This window comes from Bos grunniens, chromosome 26 (genome assembly GCF_055505025.1).
Source record: "Bos grunniens cultivar Pamir isolate PY7600 chromosome 26, Bosgru_T2T1.0, whole genome shotgun sequence".
Taxonomy (NCBI): Eukaryota; Metazoa; Chordata; class Mammalia; order Artiodactyla; family Bovidae; genus Bos; species Bos grunniens.
In genome coordinates, this window is record NC_141190.1 from 9,734,535 (window position 1) to 9,752,656 (window position 18,122).

General features: G+C 37.1%; 1 protein-coding gene and 1 long non-coding RNA gene across 3 annotated transcripts in view; both read right to left on the reverse strand.

The window, feature by feature from the left end:
- Positions 1-60: 60 nt before the first annotated feature.
- Positions 61-4,865, reverse strand: LOC147343984 (uncharacterized). The gene is made up of 3 exons (XR_015155833.1): positions 4,748-4,865; positions 3,753-3,856; positions 61-2,051 (listed from the first exon to the last, which is right to left on the reverse strand). It is a non-coding gene; the product is annotated as an uncharacterized LOC147343984 (long non-coding RNA).
- Positions 4,866-5,690: 825 nt separating this feature from the next.
- Positions 5,691-18,122, reverse strand: part of ATAD1 (ATPase family AAA domain containing 1) — a 40,587-nt gene continuing 28,155 nt past the window's right edge. For both annotated transcript variants that reach the window (XM_086379242.1, XM_086379241.1), the window contains exons 7-10: positions 17,647-17,736; positions 14,493-14,543; positions 9,015-9,148; positions 5,691-7,339 (exon numbers count right to left, since the gene is read on the reverse strand). In XM_086379242.1, coding sequence (XP_086235368.1) covers positions 7,219-7,339; positions 9,015-9,148; positions 14,493-14,543; positions 17,647-17,736 — 396 coding nt within the window. In that variant the 3' untranslated portion in view covers positions 5,691-7,218. The remainder of the gene's footprint in view (positions 7,340-9,014; positions 9,149-14,492; positions 14,544-17,646; positions 17,737-18,122) is intronic.

Sequence of the window (18,122 nt, forward strand, 5' to 3'; positions counted from 1 at the left end):
ACTAATTTGGATTAACTGTAGGGAAGACCACTTTCAATTAGAAATCTAAATTACAGAATGTTTTTTAAAAAATAATACAATTTTATTATGCTCAAATACATAAGCCACAAATGGGCACAGCTTTTTAAATGTCATAACATGTATTTGTAATTGCTGCCATCAGTAATACAGACTTTATTTGGTAAAGTTCTTCCATATGGTTGGCTTGTTTCAGAAACTCAAACCTGCTCCGCACTTATTTTACTAAATAACTTTTGTGAAAGTTCTTATATGCCATAAAACATATTATACACTTTATGGGAGGTAAAGAAAAACCTTGATTTATTGCATAAGCCTGCTTTCCATAAACAGTTGAAAAGTACAGTTCAGATCAGGTTCAAATAATAATGGCCTGTGTGTCTGTGCTCAGTCACTTCTCTCTGCAGCCCATGGATTATGGACCTCCAGGCTCCTCTGTCCAAGGAATTTTCCAGGCAAGAATACTGGAGTGATTTGCCATTTCTCCTCCAGGCCCAGGGATTGAACCTAGGTTTCCTGCATTGCAGGCAGATTTTTTACCATCTGAGCCATGAGGGTAGCCCCAATAATGGCCTGCTGCTGCTGCTGCTAAGTCGCTTCAGTCGTTCCGACTCTGTGCGACCCCATGGACTGCAGCCCACCAGGCTTCTCTGTCCATGGGATTCTCCAGGCAAGAACATTGGAGTGGGTTGCCATTTCCTTCTCTCAAGTAAATAACTCCAATACTGATCTGGTCTTTTAAGCTAGTTAAAAGAACAGCCTCTGTGAATGTATTCACTGAGAAGAACCTACATTTATAGAGGATAATTCCATCAACTACTAAAGAGGTTGTACCTCACATCTTATCCTCAAATTATATTAAAAAAATTATATAAAGTACCAGATCTTTGGATATTCAAAGTAAACAACCAAGGAAGAGCTTACAGCTTCAAAAGAGTCAAAGAAACACGTTTAATAAGCAGAAACACCAAATACATGGAAGTGTCTATGACCTGTCTACCTAATGTCATGTTTTATAATTTAACAAATCTATTTACAAGGCTGACACCTGTCAGTAGCTAACAAAGTAGCCAGTTTAAAGTTCCGATTATCAAGTCAGTATTGCTAAGTGCCCAAAATGTCTATCAACATGGGCACTGGTGCATCAGTGTGCTGTTCAGTGAAAACTGGAGTGGGAACTTATAGCACATCTATTTCAGCATCTCCATTATTGAACAGATAAGGAAATGGAGGCCCAGAAACGTGAGATGACTTCCCTAAGGACACGACAACCTACAGGCATATTCACTTTCTAGTTCCCAAAGCGTTTTCATATGATGCCTAAAACCACCACAGAAGGTATCCATTATGATTTCCATTTACAGATAAGGGAACAGATGCCCACAAATGTAAAGAGACTTTGCCCAAGGCTACACTATGTGTATGCTCTCTACCACACTGTTAGTAAGAGTTCCACAACTGCGAATGGAAGCCATAAAGCTGCAAGTGGACTTTACATGACTTGTAATAAATATCTGCACAACTTCTTTTGCTAGAATGTAGAAGGATGCAAGACTTTCACTTCCATAGTAATAAGAAAAATCCAGACAAAAGAAAAATAATACTTTTCTATGAAACTAGCAAAGAACAGTGGATGCAGAGTCTTCTTCATGAACTGACTTCCAGGGAGAAATAAGCCCTTCAGAGGGAGCAGAGCGCCTTGGTCCTTTTTTATACCTTTTTTATACTCAGGGTAGACTCCTGAGTCTGGATATATTGTTTGGAAGAGCAGGCCTGGCTTAGATGGGAGTCTTTGCAGGCATGAGGAGAGTTTAGTTAACACTCAAGACAGTAGTGACTGAAATCAGGAAAAAAACATTTAAAAACAAACTGCTAGGCTAGGCAAGTACCCTTTCTGGATTGTATAGAGAAAATGGCAGAAGAGGGGTTGGAAGTCTTATACAGTCTCGTGGTGACTGGATGCCAGAACCCTGTTAGAACTGAATACAAAGAACCACAAACATCTGACCATCAGAGGAACGGACTTGTACTTCCTGGAAATAAAACAAAAATCCATTTTATACTTCGGTGTCCACTGTTCTTTTTTTACACCTACTATCTTGAAAAAAATAAATTACAAGTTAGAAAAACAATCATTGTGCTGAAGAGTTTGGCATGCCAAGTAGCATTCCATCCCTCATCAAGTGGTAAAACCTATGGGATTGCACCAAGCAGTTTCTGAAGGCCTGTCCACACAAACTGGAACGTGTGTTGCTCGTATGTCCAGCATGCCCACCTGAGTCGTAATACTGCCCTTTACTCAGCAGTACAGGTCTTGTGTGGCCAGCTGGTCATTTACCTGTTGTGTCTAGCCACAGTACAGGTCTTGTGTGGCCAGCTGGTCATTTACCTGTTGTGTCTAGCCACATTCCCCACAATATTCCTTCCAATGAAACTCCACTCCTTTTGTAGTTGACCAGTGAATCAAGGTAGAGTTAACCCTTGAATAAAGCAGGGGTTAGGAGTGCTAACACTCCGTATCCACAGTTCCCCTATACCCAAGATTCTAAACCTGCATTCAACCAAAGGCAGGTAGACTGTGTAATACTGTAGTACTAACTGTTGAAAAAAATCTGAGGATAAATGGACCAATGCAGTTCCAAGCTGTGTCATTCAAGGTCAACTGTATTTGTTCTCAAACCACTTAAGCCAAAGGAGTTCCTGAAAGGTCATTCTCTTAAAGCTCCAGGATTGCCAGGAGTGATTTTTTTGTTGGGTTTGCACACTTCTAGGATTCTGAAACTTGTGTAGGGCAATTTAAACATTTGAAGTTCATTTAATCTAGTAGAGGAATAAAAGCAACTTTCTTAAGCAATTCCTGTTTAAAAATAAACCTTCTGGAGCTTTCAGAGTTCCTAACCTAAGTCCACTTTCTTAGCCTCCTATGATCTTAAGAGGCTCCTCATATCCTTCAAATAAACCCTTTATTGCTTAGGTCAGCTCGAGTCGATTGCCTGCAACAGAACCCTAAGGGGCACTCTTCCTAAGACTGTGACTGTGGCCCAGTGGACAGTGCTCATCTCCCCAGACATGTCTGCAAAGAATTTTGCTTACTGGACGATATACTACCAACCCGTTTGAGTATCTTGGTCATTTTTAGAATTTCTGGAAGCTGCGTATCCTCAGGGCAGTGAGGCATACACCACTATGTTCTATTCTCAGCTCCAAATCTTGCATGTCAGTAATTATTTCAATGTTTGGCTCTAGTTTTACCAACCTATTATGATGCGCAAACCTGTGTCCTGAATGCATTCCATACTAGCCCTAACATTCACTGAAACTATATCCCAAAGCACACAAGCTTTTATCTAAAATTGTTCTCAAGCAGATTTATAACAGTAAATGTTAGACAATCACAAAAATATACTCCCAGTTGAGTATTTTGGTAATGAGACCCTTCTGTTCTGTTAGTATTAATAGTGTGTACACCAGTGTTAAGGAAGGATGTTGTGTTTTTACTCACATGCTAAATGGTTTCTTTTAGGTTTGATCTTGTTTGCATTTGGCATCTGTGCTACGCAGGCATACCTAGGACATTACTGTGCCTTTTGCTGCAGACCATTGCAATAAAGTAAATCTCTCAATAAAGTCACACAAATTTTGTTTTCCTAATGCATAAAAAAAGTTATGTTTACACCATACTGTAGTCTACTGAGTATGTAATAGCATTATATCTAAAAAAGCAACGTACATACCTTTAAAAGTACTTTGTTGCTAAAAAATGCTAACCATCATCGGACAATGCGGGGTTGCCACAAATCTTCAATTTGTAGAACACACACACAAGTAAAAGCACTATCTGTGAAGCACAATGAAACAATGCATGCACTTTTACCTTCTTCTCAATACAAGAGCCTACTGTATACCATAGGGAACTATATTCAATATCTAATAATAACATACAATGGAAAAGAATCTGAAAAAGATTTTATAGACCTATATATACTTATGTATATAAGATATATACGTGTATGTTAAGTATATATAGATCTATAAAATCAAATGTGCATGTGTATATCTGCATCACTTTGCTGCACACCTGAAACTAACAAGAATGCAAATCAACTACACTTCAATTGAGAGAGCGAGCGAGCACTGTAACCTTTGAAATGATTAGTAAACTATCTTTGGTAACTAAGTTGATAATAATTTTGGTAAAATCATTCTGTCAGCTTTAAATGGAATGATTCTGTGGCTTTATCTGAGGCTTCTAATTGGTGTTGGGGTTTTAGTCTTGCAAGTTACATGCTTAGCATATTAGAATTCTAGTCAATATTCTGACATTGACCTTAAGAGAAACTAAAAAAGGAATTACAAAATATATACATAATCCAATTCCTTTCCTTTATCCAGAAGCTGTATTTGTCTACAAATAAAACAATTCCAGCTGAAAAACAAATTCCTACTGACGAATGTGTTTATTCAGGCACGCTCAAGGCTTGAGACATCTGCAACACCAAATCTTCCAGTTACAGCTACTAAGTAATGTTAGGTTACTGTGATCATATAGGCTATTTAAATTACTCCAATACAGCTACTGATCACATGGTAAGTTCTGGATCACCCTATAAGTGGGGGACTGAATGAGAAAGGAGAAACTGGACAAGAAACAATGAATTGATTCAAATATTGAGTTTCTAAACTCTATTTTAAAAAGGCCAAGGAATAGTTTGAGATACACCAGACTTACCAGAAGTCTTCCACCAATGAGGCTTTTAGAGAAACACCACAGCTGATCATTTCATCTCAATCCCTAGAATAAAGATCTAGGGAATGGAAATAGGTTAAGCATGAAGAATGCTCAAAACTGAGCCTGGCCAACAGATGTGTACATCAGTGTGTAAAAGTAGTAAAATGTGACAATGAACATTTGAACATACTATGCCAGGCTCCATGCTGAGTGTCTTACAGGCATCATCTCATCACATCACATCATCACATCACATCATCTCATCACATCATCACATCATCTCATCACACCGCCTGTGAGTGCTGCTGCCATGCCAGTTTACAAACGAGCGTTAGGTGACTAGTCCAAGGTACAGTTAATTAACGGACAGTCTGCATTTAAACTCAGGCAATCTAACTCTAGATCTAGTACTTCTAACTGTTACCCAAAGTGAAAATATACCTTAGAACTTAGAATCCAATGCATGCCAAAAGCTTATTGTCAAATATGTCTATAGCAGAAGGATCTATTACATAACACTAAACATTCTTTAAAAGCACATAATAAGGTTTCCTCAGTTACTTTAAGACACTAAGATACCTAGATGAGTCATGTGGTAACCTAGATGAGGCTTTGTGGTGTTGGTTAGTGTATTTTTCTAACTTCATCCGATGATTAAAACTGTGATAAATTTAACTACTACTATTGGTTATTCTGAATTTAAAAGAAAATAAAAGAACATGAAGAGAGGTATATTACCCCTATTTTTGATCAATATGCCATCAGAATTAAAATTAAATGACTACTAAAATAAAATACTAAAACAAAGTAATAAGTTAGATACTAGAATGTATTCTATAAAAATTACACAGCAAGATGAAAATAGTCTAAGGGCAAGTTTTATAAACCAAAGCAACCCCAGAAAATTTTATGTAACTGAAATAAAGGAGTAAGTAGAGAAAACTCAATTAAGAGGGACCTCTTTATTGCATATTTATAAAATAATAGTATAATAGTTATTAAAAATGGAGATGAAATATTTTATTTTTGGTATCTTGTGTTTTGCATCAATTTTTCAATCATCTTCACAATTTTTCAAAACTTGAACCTCTGCCCCATCCACCATTCAAAGAACAAATGATGAACAAACCATCCAACGGGTTCTTGTGAGAGACTTATTATCGAAGAGATTAATTAATAACTCATAAATAAACATCAGAGTTTTCAAAGAATACAATAAAAACAAAAGGTCAGAAGGCACCTCAAGATCGCATCGTGCCACTTTCCTCGTGCTTGTGTTTAAGTGCCTGTGACAGAATTCTGGTTAGTGACACTTTGGACAAAACGTGTTGTCTTTTGTGCACACAGCATCAGACTACAGATACAACAGGGGGATTCTGATGTGTGTATCCGTACTAAGTAGGGCATAATTGATAATATGCTAAGAAAACAAAAAGTCAGGATTACAAAATGGGTATTTTTAGCACATTTAGTAACAGCTAGTTTTAAACTATCATTTTTGATGACCAAATTATATTTGACATAATTAAGGAACATATATTTTTAAAATATTGAAAACCCACGGTTACAACAGAACTGTTACATTAAACGAAGAAAGGAAAAGTCACATACATGGGGCTGAATGGCACTGAGGTTTTTCAAAGTCATTCTTTTGCGAGGCTTTCAGCCCACCTTTACATACATCAATAAAAAAAAAGTCTCTACTCAGCATGCTTGCAGCAAGAGGTGAAACAGGTGTCGATCACACAACTGCCTGACAACCATTCAGTGCTGATCACCGAACAAGCATGTTTATTTAATTATCCCAACAACCATAATTGAGCCACATCTAAGTTTCTGATGTCACTGACTTCAACTATTCAACTCCAGATAAACACTCAACTTAAAAAAAAAAAATCTGAAATAAGTGACAACTAGAAATGGCTGAATCATTGTACGTTTTAGACACAACCATTAATCTTAGTTTTGCTATATGCTATTTGGTACTTTTTGATTCAGTAGTTGGGATTACAAAAAAAAGTTTCTGTATTCAAACCTATCTACAGAATGTCAATATAAAATGTGTGACTATATACATTTAATACACACATACACACATACACATACTCTCACATATCTAGAAACCAGCACTTAAGCACGTCTCCAATTCTCACTAATGACTCAATAAATCATTTGTTACCTTAAGACCAGCTTAGACACTATAAGGCTGCAACATATGGCTAAAGAGGTCAAACACAAGCACCCACAGTCAGGCTGATTAAATTGTTCCTCCTCATGATTTTTCACAAGTAGTAATACCATTTATATAACAACTATGTCTCAATAACTTAGAATTCAAGAGTATAAAACCAGTGTCATGAACATAAAACTCTCTCGCTGTTGAAAGAACACTCCTCCTTCAGCTATTTCCACTGATGATAAGAGGGCACACCAAACTAGATCGTGTTGAGCTGTACAAATGATCTTTACTCTTAATCTAAACAAACGTGTGTTAGAACATTCTGAAATGCTGCATCCTTTGACTTCTTCATCTTTTCAATTGCCCGATGCAGGTCCTGTTGTTGTACAGGTCGAATTTCATCTTCATCATGGCTAAAATGTAAAAAAAAAAAAAGACAAAAACAGAACAACCCACCGATATTCACACAGCTTTAAAATACATCTCCCTAAAATATTTTACCAAGATTAAAAAATGAAGTCTCTTTCCCATCCAAAACAACCACAATTAACAGCTTAAGGAATTAATCTACACAGATAAGTATCTTAAAAATTTTTAGAAAACACGGACTGCCAAGAGGTAGGAAGCTTAAATGGCTGACTATAAACATTATAGCTTGGTTACAATCAAATACTTTACACTAAGAATATATAAGTGTGAAATTTGATCTAAATAGGATTATAATTCTAATGAATGAATAAAAAATTATTCCCATGAAAACTGGAATTAAAAAGTAGCAGTTGTAGGTATCTATTACTCATGTATGTGTTTGCTTTTGACGAACTGAAAAAAAATTCACTGCTATTAATAAAAACCAACTACTCTAAGTTCTCCCCACTTCAGAAAGAAGGAAACACAATCCAATATACAATGTCTCCTCTGTCATTTACAAACACTTAGGAAAAAAAATTCAGGGAAAAAGTTATGATAACCTAAGTACATTACCCACATTTTTCATACTGAAATGTAACATTTTCAGGGCTTTAAGGACAGCAGAGAAATAATTTTCACTAATGTAATTTAGGCAATAAACAGATGGAGTGACCCTCTCCACGAAGGGGCCCACGGAAACACTGAAGATAGGTCCAGAACTAGCGCAAGGAAAAACCACAGGTTAAAAGGGCGGCTTTCATATGCACCTCTCCATACCAAGAAACCTTTTTTGGCAAAGGTTGCTATGGCGATACAGTGTAATTAAGTGCATGAATAGGACAGGCAAATCCAGGTCACTTGGAGTGACAGCCTCAGGGGATGAATAAGGGAGACCGGGAAACAGCAGGGCAAGAGCTAGAGAATTCATTCCACACAAGCCCCCAGGGGACACTGGTTTGCTAAGAGTCACAGAAATTCTTCATTAGAAGGTTGATATTTTGAACAGGGGTTTAGAAATGGTCAGTGTTATACCAGTCTAGGGTGAATGACCTTATGGGAAACACAGGACACTGGTTTATCAGGGTGAGCTATTCCAGTTCACTAATACAGCTGGTACAAAATTGGTTTCTTAAGCTCCAAATACTTTGAAACTGGATTCAAGTAAAGTTTGCTGCTGTCACAAATGACTTCTTTTTTTAGTAAATACATTATTAACAAGTTGAAGTCTAGTCAGCAGCAATGTCCCCATAAATGTGAAATTTCTGGAAGACAAGGTACTCATTTCTATATGAAATGAAATTTTAAAATTAAAAAAAAAAAAAAAAGCAATCTAGGGATATCAGAGCAACAGTTTTCATGGTAGAAATGGGCAAGCCTCCATTTCTGTGAGCTTGATATAACCCAGTTCATGTATGTTCAGAGAAATTCACTTTTTACTTCTTTCTCTTCATTCCAGGTGCTCCCCATAACCACCCTCCCTTGCAAATTCATTTCCAGAACCCCCTTCAGAAAAAAGGCAATAAAGTTGGTGAATTTTTTATTTCAATTTATCTTTTTATTTCGTAAATAGAGCTGGTATTATAAAGCAAAACAGAAGACCTAGCCTAACCTGTTAATAACCTAAAAGCTCTAAAAGGGTCTGACAAATATTAAGAGATGAACTCTAAATATACATACCTTTCTTCCGATGTAGAATTAACATATTCTCTGACACAGAGGAGGGCAGCATCTCGACACATTTCTTTTAGGTCACTGCCTGAAAACCCATCAGTTTCCTGGGCAACTTCTAGCAGGTCCACATGCCTATCCACCTTAAACAAACATAAAACATACTTTAAAAAAAATATATAAAATACATGGCAAGAGATATATCCAAACACTTCTTAGAATTAAAGAAGGTTAAAGCATACTGGAACAGCAGGGGAGGAGAATCATTAGAAATTTTCAGTTCTAGAAGTTTTCTTTTTTTAACCATAAAAGTTTAAGATTTGAAATCTACTTTTCAGTAATTGTCACTATGACCAAAACTGAAATAAGTCTCACGAGACACTTCACAGAGTGATGGGGAAGAACAGGCATTCAAATATTGTTGGGTTGACTTTGGTACCTCTTAGGAAGGTCCCACGTTCTACAGAAAAGGGGCACTTTTCTATAAAAAGTCAACATACATGGCGAACAGCCCGGATCATTAAGTCCTGAGTCCATGACGAAAATCATATTCCACTGACACACTCTAACCCTCATTTGAACTGTCATGCTGTGGTATTCTATTCTAATTCCTCAACACTCATTAAGCACCTATGGTTTTGCTCCCCAACTAAGCTTATATAGTGAAGCTAAGAAAGTGATCCTCCTGGGCACATAACAGACTTATAATTACGCTTATAAGAAGGTTAAGAAGAGAAAGTCAATAGTTAATTACAGTAACTAACAGTAATAAATGATTCTTATGTGTCATTTGCTGTCCTAAGTACTTTACATGGATTATGCTCATTTAATCCTGTCAGGGAAGCATTCTCATTTTTAATTTCAGATAAACCTGTAGAGGTTAAATAAATTGCCCAACGTCACACCACAGACAGAGCCAGCATTTGAACACTGTGCAGGGAGATCCAGCTGTGTTTCTCCCCCTACCTAGCTAACCATTTGTCTTAACATTTATTTTCCCCAAGTTGATATGAAATGCCATCTTTATCTGTTACTAAATTCCCACTTGTCTTTGTGGAAAACTCAGTGTAAGTTAAGAGTAGCAACTCTGCACAAGGACAAGAAGAGGCTTGGAGGTAAGACGACATGGAGTCTACTGTTAACTCTGCAACTGGGACTTCCCATGCCAGTGTTCTCACTCCTAAATGTGGAGATTAAGTAGAGAGAAATCACATACTCATACACTCTCTGATAGAAAGAAAACTGAACCCAGAAGGGAGGTGTGAAGGAAAATGGTAAACTATATACAGATAAATGTAAATGAGTTCATATATAAACAGTAATAATAATCATTTAATTAAGGGTAGAAAACTAAGTGGGCTTCCCAGGTGGCACTCGTGGTAAAGAACCTGTCTGCCATTGCAGGAGCCATAAGAGACGTGGGTTTGATCCTTGGGTTGGGAGGATTCCCTGGAGGAGGGCAAGGAAACCCACTCCAGTATTCTTGCCTGGAGAGTCCCATGGACAAAGAAGCCTGGCAAGGGTCTTACAGAGTCAGACATGAATGAAGAGACTTAGTATGCAGGCACCTAGAGAACTAAGTAGCACTAAAAAAGAACGTGTAACTTCCAAGTGACTAGAGGAAGAGGGGAAAAGAATGAGGAACACAAGAGCAACACTGAGAATGAAGGCCTGGGGCAGAGGTAAGGGAACTGGAAGGTGGGAGCGGATGGTCTGGGTGGGGTGAGGGTGCGGGGAGTCCAAGGAGAAAAAAGGCTCAATAAATGGAAAGCACTAAAATAAGAAAGAATGAATCCAAATTTATCAACAATCACCACAAACACAAGCAAATCATTACATAATGATAAAAAATAATTCACCATAAAAATATAACAAACGGACAAATCTACAATAACACTGGGAGGTTTGTCACTTAACATCTCACGTACTGATACATCAGAGCGTGAGCTCCTAGGGCTAGTTATAGTAATAGCTAGATCCGTGATGCGCTCTACAAACGCACAAGTTGACAACCTGATTACAAGAGTTCTGTGTACTTAGGACATTAGTCTCCTGTTGGTTACAGGGTTGCAAGTATTTCCCCGGTGGCCTGTCCTTTCACTTTGTTCATTTTATCTTGTCATACTTCTAGAAGTCTTAAGTCTGATTACAGTCAGACTTTTCTAACTTTGCAGTTTAACTTTTTTGTGTGTCTCAGGAATTCTTTTTTACATGTGTACTTAAGAAATCAGACATATCAGGATGTAGTTTCTCTATAGTTTGTAAAAGTGAGGAAGAAAAAAAAAAAACTATACAACTATACCTATACATGAATTATGTATCTATCCACACATATTTATGGAAGTATACACTACCAACTTCAGGATAGTGCTGAGAGCTCTCCACAGCACGCTACCAATGATGGTGTAGGGTGGAGAGAGAGGGGAGGGGGTGTGTGAAGCAAAATATGTCAAGATCAACCTTTTAAGTTCAGGTGCTAGATTTAAAGTTATCTGTGTATGTGTTTACAACAAAGGACCTTCCAAATTATTCTTTGAGATGTTAAATATTAGTTGTCTTCCTCCTTCAAACAATCAGTACCTCCACCCCATCCTTTGCCCACTCCTTTGCTGAGCCACACTATGCTCTCACCACTCACAAATCTTGTTCATGGCAGGGTGAAAATGCCACAAAGATGAGCAGAACAAACATAAGAAAATAAGAAGAAGAAGATTCCATTCACTGAGAGAGTAAGATTACTAACATAGCCTTCCATAAAGGTTAAAAGAAAGGCTCTCTCACTACTCTATGTAAACCTGTGTAACTTATTATGTAACTTCTCAGGATTTTGGCTTCCGCAAGTGTAAAATGGTATTAATATGCACTGCTTAAAATGAGGATTAAATAAAACTATGTATCACCACAATACGTGGCACACAGTAAGCACTGTAGAAGTAGCCCTTTTTAAGATCATGGTTCTAGACAAACCATGTAGTGAGAATTATTTTCATTAGGCAAGTATGAAGGAAATTCCCAAGTTAAAAAAGGTTTTGAATAATAGGAGCAAAACAGGATATATAATAAATTAATGAACTGCCAAAATAGCTTGAACACTGGCTGTCCACTGTATGGTAATCCAAGCATCTTATATATACATATATATTCACACACACATTTAATATAAATTATCAAACCAATTCTATGAGATTGTTGACATCTTCAATTTCTGAGTGAGAAAATGAGGCATAGAGATGCTAGTGGTATTTGCCCAAGGTCACACAGTAGGAAATGGTCAAGCCAGAATGGAGTCCTCAAGTGTCTCTTCTAAACCCAAGATTCTTAAATTTCCACTGTTACAGAAAATATATACATTCAGGTTAGTCTGTATGGGGGAAAAAAACAACAACATTCTTACTGTAGTGTCAGATGTGATACTTTATTAGGTATAATGTTATTAGTTCTAATTCTTTCATACTTAACATTAAGCCAGAACCAGTATATCTTTTTTAAAAGAGTGAGCTGTATTAAGGATCTATCAATAAGGAATGTGAAAGACTGGAAAACAGTATCATTACAAAAGCTTCATTTTTTTCTTCAGAGAAGAAAAAACTCAAAATATAAGTCTATTTGTATGTTTGCATCAAAAACTCTAATTCTACTCAGGGATGAATAAGCATGATAGTGCTCATCTTATTAAATTAATTTGTGTGCTACTGATTTGAAGCATCTTTTAGCACAATTAATTTTTTTTCATATTCTATTAAACAATATGCCTCCAGCACAGTAATAGCAGCTAGTAGGAAATCAGACATTCCTATGTCAGCAATTATCCAGAGAGCATTCATATTCTGCGTCATAAAACTGACTAAAGACTCACCTCCTGTACTTTCATGAGTAAGAAACTGAATGCTAAAAATTCCCTGTACCAATGACAAACCTAATTCTAAAAGAATTTCCAAAGACACTACAGTTTAAAAAGGCAGAATGTCCTATTATGTTGGCACAAAGTTCCATAACATTTGCTGGCAAGGCTACAGGGCATGAGGCACTCTATCTAACACCGCTGGCATAAAAGAGTAAATTGGCATGAAGAAATTTGGCAACCACTACCAAAATTATAAGTGCTTCCCAGGTGGTGCTAGTGGTAAAGAACCCACTTGCCAATGCAGGAGACATAAGAGATGTGGGTTCAATCCCTGGGTCATGAAGATTCCCTGCAGGAGGGCATCCATGCCTGGAGAATCCCATGGACAGAGGAGCCTGGCAGGCTATAGTCCATAGGGTCGCAAAGAGCTGGACATGACTGAATTAACTTAGTACAGCCACACCAAAATTATAAATATCATACTCTTTGATCTGCTGCTGCTGCTGCTAAGTCACTTCAGTCATGTCCGACTCTGTATGACCCGACTCCATAGCCAGCAGCCCACCAGGCTCCACTGTCCCTGGGATTCTCCAGGCGAGAACACTGGAGTGGGTTGCCATTTCCTTCTCCAATGGATCAAAGTGAAAAGTGAAAGTGAAGTTGCTCCGTTGTGTCTGACTCTTAGCGACCCCATGGACTGTAGCCCACCAGGCTTCTCCATCCATGGGATTCTCCAGGCAAGAGTACTGGAGTGGGGTGCCACTGCCTTCTCCGATACGCTTTGATCTAGTAACTTTTTTTCTAGGAAATTCACCCCACTAATGTTTCTGGCACAAGTGCCAAATGACACATGTACAAGGTTATTCGATGCACCATTTTTGTAAGAGTGAAAGACCAGAATCAACCCAAACGTCCTTCAGTGCGGCACTGATTAAAGAAACTATAGTATACCCATGCGATGGACCCTATGCAGTGCAAAGGAAAAAAAGAGAACAGAATGAGGAAACCATAGGCTACTATGGAATCTCAAAGACTAAGTGAAAAAAGGCAACACACAGAACACTGGATAAGCTTTATTAATGTGGCTTATGTAGAAAAGGCGAGAGGAGTAATAGTATATTCTAATTTGCTTGTATAGGCATAATGCCATCTGAAAGGATACATAAGAAACATGAGAGAAATGAGACTTTTCCCTGTATATCATTTAATATATGTATTTTAACTTTTGAAACATGTGACTGCACTATTTTTAAAAACCTTAAATTATTAAAGATTATGATTATCATATATTTTTAATTCTAATTTTCAACTTCAAAAAGTATTCCAATTAAATGAAAAACAAAACCTCCCCATACTTCTCTGCAAAAACAAATGTATAAAACTTGAAACTGGTCTGAAAAATATCAGAGGATTTTAATCTACAGATATGAAAACACAAGGTTATTTAAAAAGCCTTTAATTATCTTTAATTAGTTCAAATATGCCATGGTGATTGAGTTATACAAGCAGCCAAGAGTTCTACAGTAATTTACAAGTTCAAAACTATATTATTCTCAGGTTCCTTTTTCATTTCTAAAATGATTTTATGAACATAATTTTTTCTTTATTTATAGGATGGGGAAAAACTGTAATTTTCTACTTACATTTTCATTTTTCAAGATGAGTTTCAGGATTGCTTCTCTTTGTTTCAGAGCCTAAAAGCAGGATAATTCTCAATTAGCATTAAAAAAATAAGGATCAACTAATTTTCCTACTATTTCTTCCTTTCCTTGTAAACTACCCAATACCTACAGGAAATGACAGAAACTCTGACAGGTCATGGAAACTTTTGACTAAAGCAAGGTCTAATTCTAGACTCTAGACTAATCATTTATGGTTCTTGTACTGAACTGTAACTTCTTATTCTGAATCCCCAGTGCCTAGCACATGCCTTGAAATGAATGACCAATGTCTTTCCTCTATAGCTCTGCAAATCTCCTTTTCTACATTTAAGAAACTTTTGAAAACTCATTACTGCCATAAAATTTTTACCAGTAACTGGATGAGATGGCAAGAACACCTGCTTGGTTCTTCCACTCAACATGTAACTTTCATGTCCACTGATTTGTGTTAGTGAATTTTATTTAGTGTTGATAGTGTATTTCTTTATATGCTTGTATGCTTTTGCCTCCAGTGATGCTGCCTAATACTGTACTAGGAACAGGAGTTTTTCAAAGAATATCTTGCTGCTGCTAAGTCGCTTCAGTCGTGTCTGATTCTGTGCGACCCCATAGACGGCAGCCCACCAGGCTCCCCATCCCTGGGATTCTCCAGGCAAGAACACTGGAGTGGGTTGCCATTTCCTTCTCCAGTGCATGAAAGTGAAAAGTGAAAGTGAAGTCGCTCAGTCGTGTCTGACTCTTAGCGACCCCATGGACTGCAGCCCACCAGGCTCCTCCATCCATGGGATTTTCCAGGCAAGAGTACTGGAGTGGGGTGCCATTGCCTTCTCTGAAAAGAATATCTTACATATATAGTAAATACAAATGCTTTTAAAAATTATTGTGGGTGAACTCTTCCTGCCTATTCCCACAACTGCTAAAAAAAAAAAAAAAAAGGAGAGCCAGTTACCAGGAGTATCAAATTAAATGATGTGAAAATCAAAACCAAACCAAACTGCTATTTCTGTAACTCAACTGTGTTAAGTATAAAGGTTAATTTGGTATGTTATGTGACCACCAATAAGTACTTGCTGTTAATCAACATTTAACTTGGAAAGGAATTTTAAGGTAAGGTTTATCATATACTTTGATATCACAGTTATGCATAAGAAAAAAATCACCCTATAAAATGTGTGTGTGTTCACTAAAAACAGAATGCAAGGGAGATTAAAAAATCCTAGTTTCTGCATTAACAGTATACAAATTTATGACAAACTTGATAAAATGTGTTACACAACCCATTCTGAACTCACACAATAAATATATTAAACTTACAACTTTAGCAAGGGCTACTTTACAGGCTGTTGTACCCTATGTTCTATTCTACTACCGTACATCAAAACCCTTTGTTTGCTATTAGACTACAAGCAGAGATTCTATCAATGTAATCTTTATTTTCAGAACCACTGAAGTGAACTAATTATTTCTAAAAATATTCTGATGTTCTGGTAATAAAATCACATATCTTGTATGAAGCATATAAAGGTCATCTAAATCTTCAGCAGTCAACCCTTTCCGCTCATAACCACTGATTTTCCTTGGCGCCTTGTAACTGAATATCCGCAAAAGTCTCCATTAAATATGGGCTTCCACACCTCCTTGCCTTTGTTCACTGTGGCAAAACAGCATTTCCTTGCTTCAATTCAGTTCAGTTCAGTCGCTCAGTCGTGTTCGACTCTTTGCAACCCATGAACCTCAGCACACCAGGCCTCCCTGTCCATCACCAACTCCTGGAGTTCACCCAAACTCATGTCCATCGAGTCGGTGATGCCATCCAGCCATGTCATCCTCTGTCGTCCCCTTCTCCTCCCGCCTTCAATCTTTCCTAGCATCAGGATCTTTTCAAATGAGTCAGTTCCTACCATCCTTCATCCTTCAAGCCCAGCTGGATTCTGTAAGTTGCACTAACTCCTCGGATAGAATTATTAGTTTTCATCATCACCTCAGGTCCTTGCAGTTGGTTACACATATCTTTGTAAAGTACATATTGCATTATTTATTTTTGTGTCTGGCTCCCCCTGCAATACAGAGTTCTTTTAGGGCAGGGGCCATGTTCTATTCATCAGAACCTAGTGGGTATCTGACATACAAGCTCAATAAATATTAATCAAATTTTCCAGTCTCCCGTATCACATTAAAAAATCTCTCCACTGAATTATCAGGTAAATTCTCTAATAGACTGCCTAAGTAAATGTATACCCTCCAGAGGAATCAGAGGCTGTAGCTGTAGCAAACAGTCGACCAGAGTAATTTTACAGAGATCACAACTACCAATTTTAGATAACCATGTTTACAGAGACAAACTGTTAGGTTAAAGAATATAAAATCGGGTAAAAGTTTCCGGCCAGAGATTTTAAATTTGAAAGGAGTGACAGTGGAAGTTCTAAACAGCGATCCGTGTAACATGATGTTTGCATGCTGCACAGTCTAGTACTAACCCTGTTTGTTTTTTCTTTTTTAATCTAAAAGCAGACAAAACTCAAGATTTGGGGATTCTGTGTAACAGAGTATCAGCAAGTTATCATCCTCTACTTGAGGGTACTTTTAACCAGCAAAAAAGAGTGCTGTAAGTTACAACTGGATCAACACCAATCTCAGATTTTCATTCTTATATTAAAGTGCAATATCGTACTTACTGGTTACTCATTAATCCTGTCAGAGGAAAGCACCAATTGCAACTACTAATAATTAATCAAATAAATAGCAGATGTTCTCCCTGTCCAGCCTTCTGAACAGAACAGTTCTTTAACCCTAAAACCCCTAATTTCATCCTATCCTAAAACAAATCGATAATTTACATTTTCTTGCTACATTCTAAAGAAAATCACTAACATGTCTAGGGAAACTTGAGGTAATTCTATACACTGAAGAGACGCAAATGTATACAGACGTAAACAACACTGATCTCAGACACAGTACAAAGGCAAGAAAAGGAGTAGAAAGGACACCAGTAATTATGGGGTTCTTGCTCTATTCCTTCCCTGCCTGTGATAAATAATAAGTCTTATTTTTTAATCATTCCCTTCCTGAAATCGCAGATAAAGATCTGCAAAAAATGAATATATAACTGTTCATAATATCAATCAAACCCACTTACAGGCTGGTTGATATGGAATCTCGTGGGCATTCTCCTCATTATAGCTGAATCCAGATCCTGAGGACGATTAGTAGCTCCCATCACGATGACCTAAATATATAAAGAAAACAAAGCTATTAAATATACCAGTAATACTCCTTTTAAGTTGTTACTACTAGGGCTTAGAAGATATAGAAAATTAAGTGGGGCTTATACTAAATCTTCTATAAGAAATCTGTTTTAATCCAGTATTACTCAAATATTTATAGACACAAATCAAAGTTAATCCTAAATAGATCAAATGATAGCAGAGCTGGTAAGACTGTTGCATTTCACCAGACTTCTAGTAACTAAAAAAATATACTATTCAGTTATGAAGGAATTATAAAAATTTAAAAAAACCTCCTGTATTTTGCAAAATATGGTCACTTGATCGCTACATGTTGAATAACTGAAAGCTATTTATGTTATAACAGCTTGGCAGTATATGTGACAGA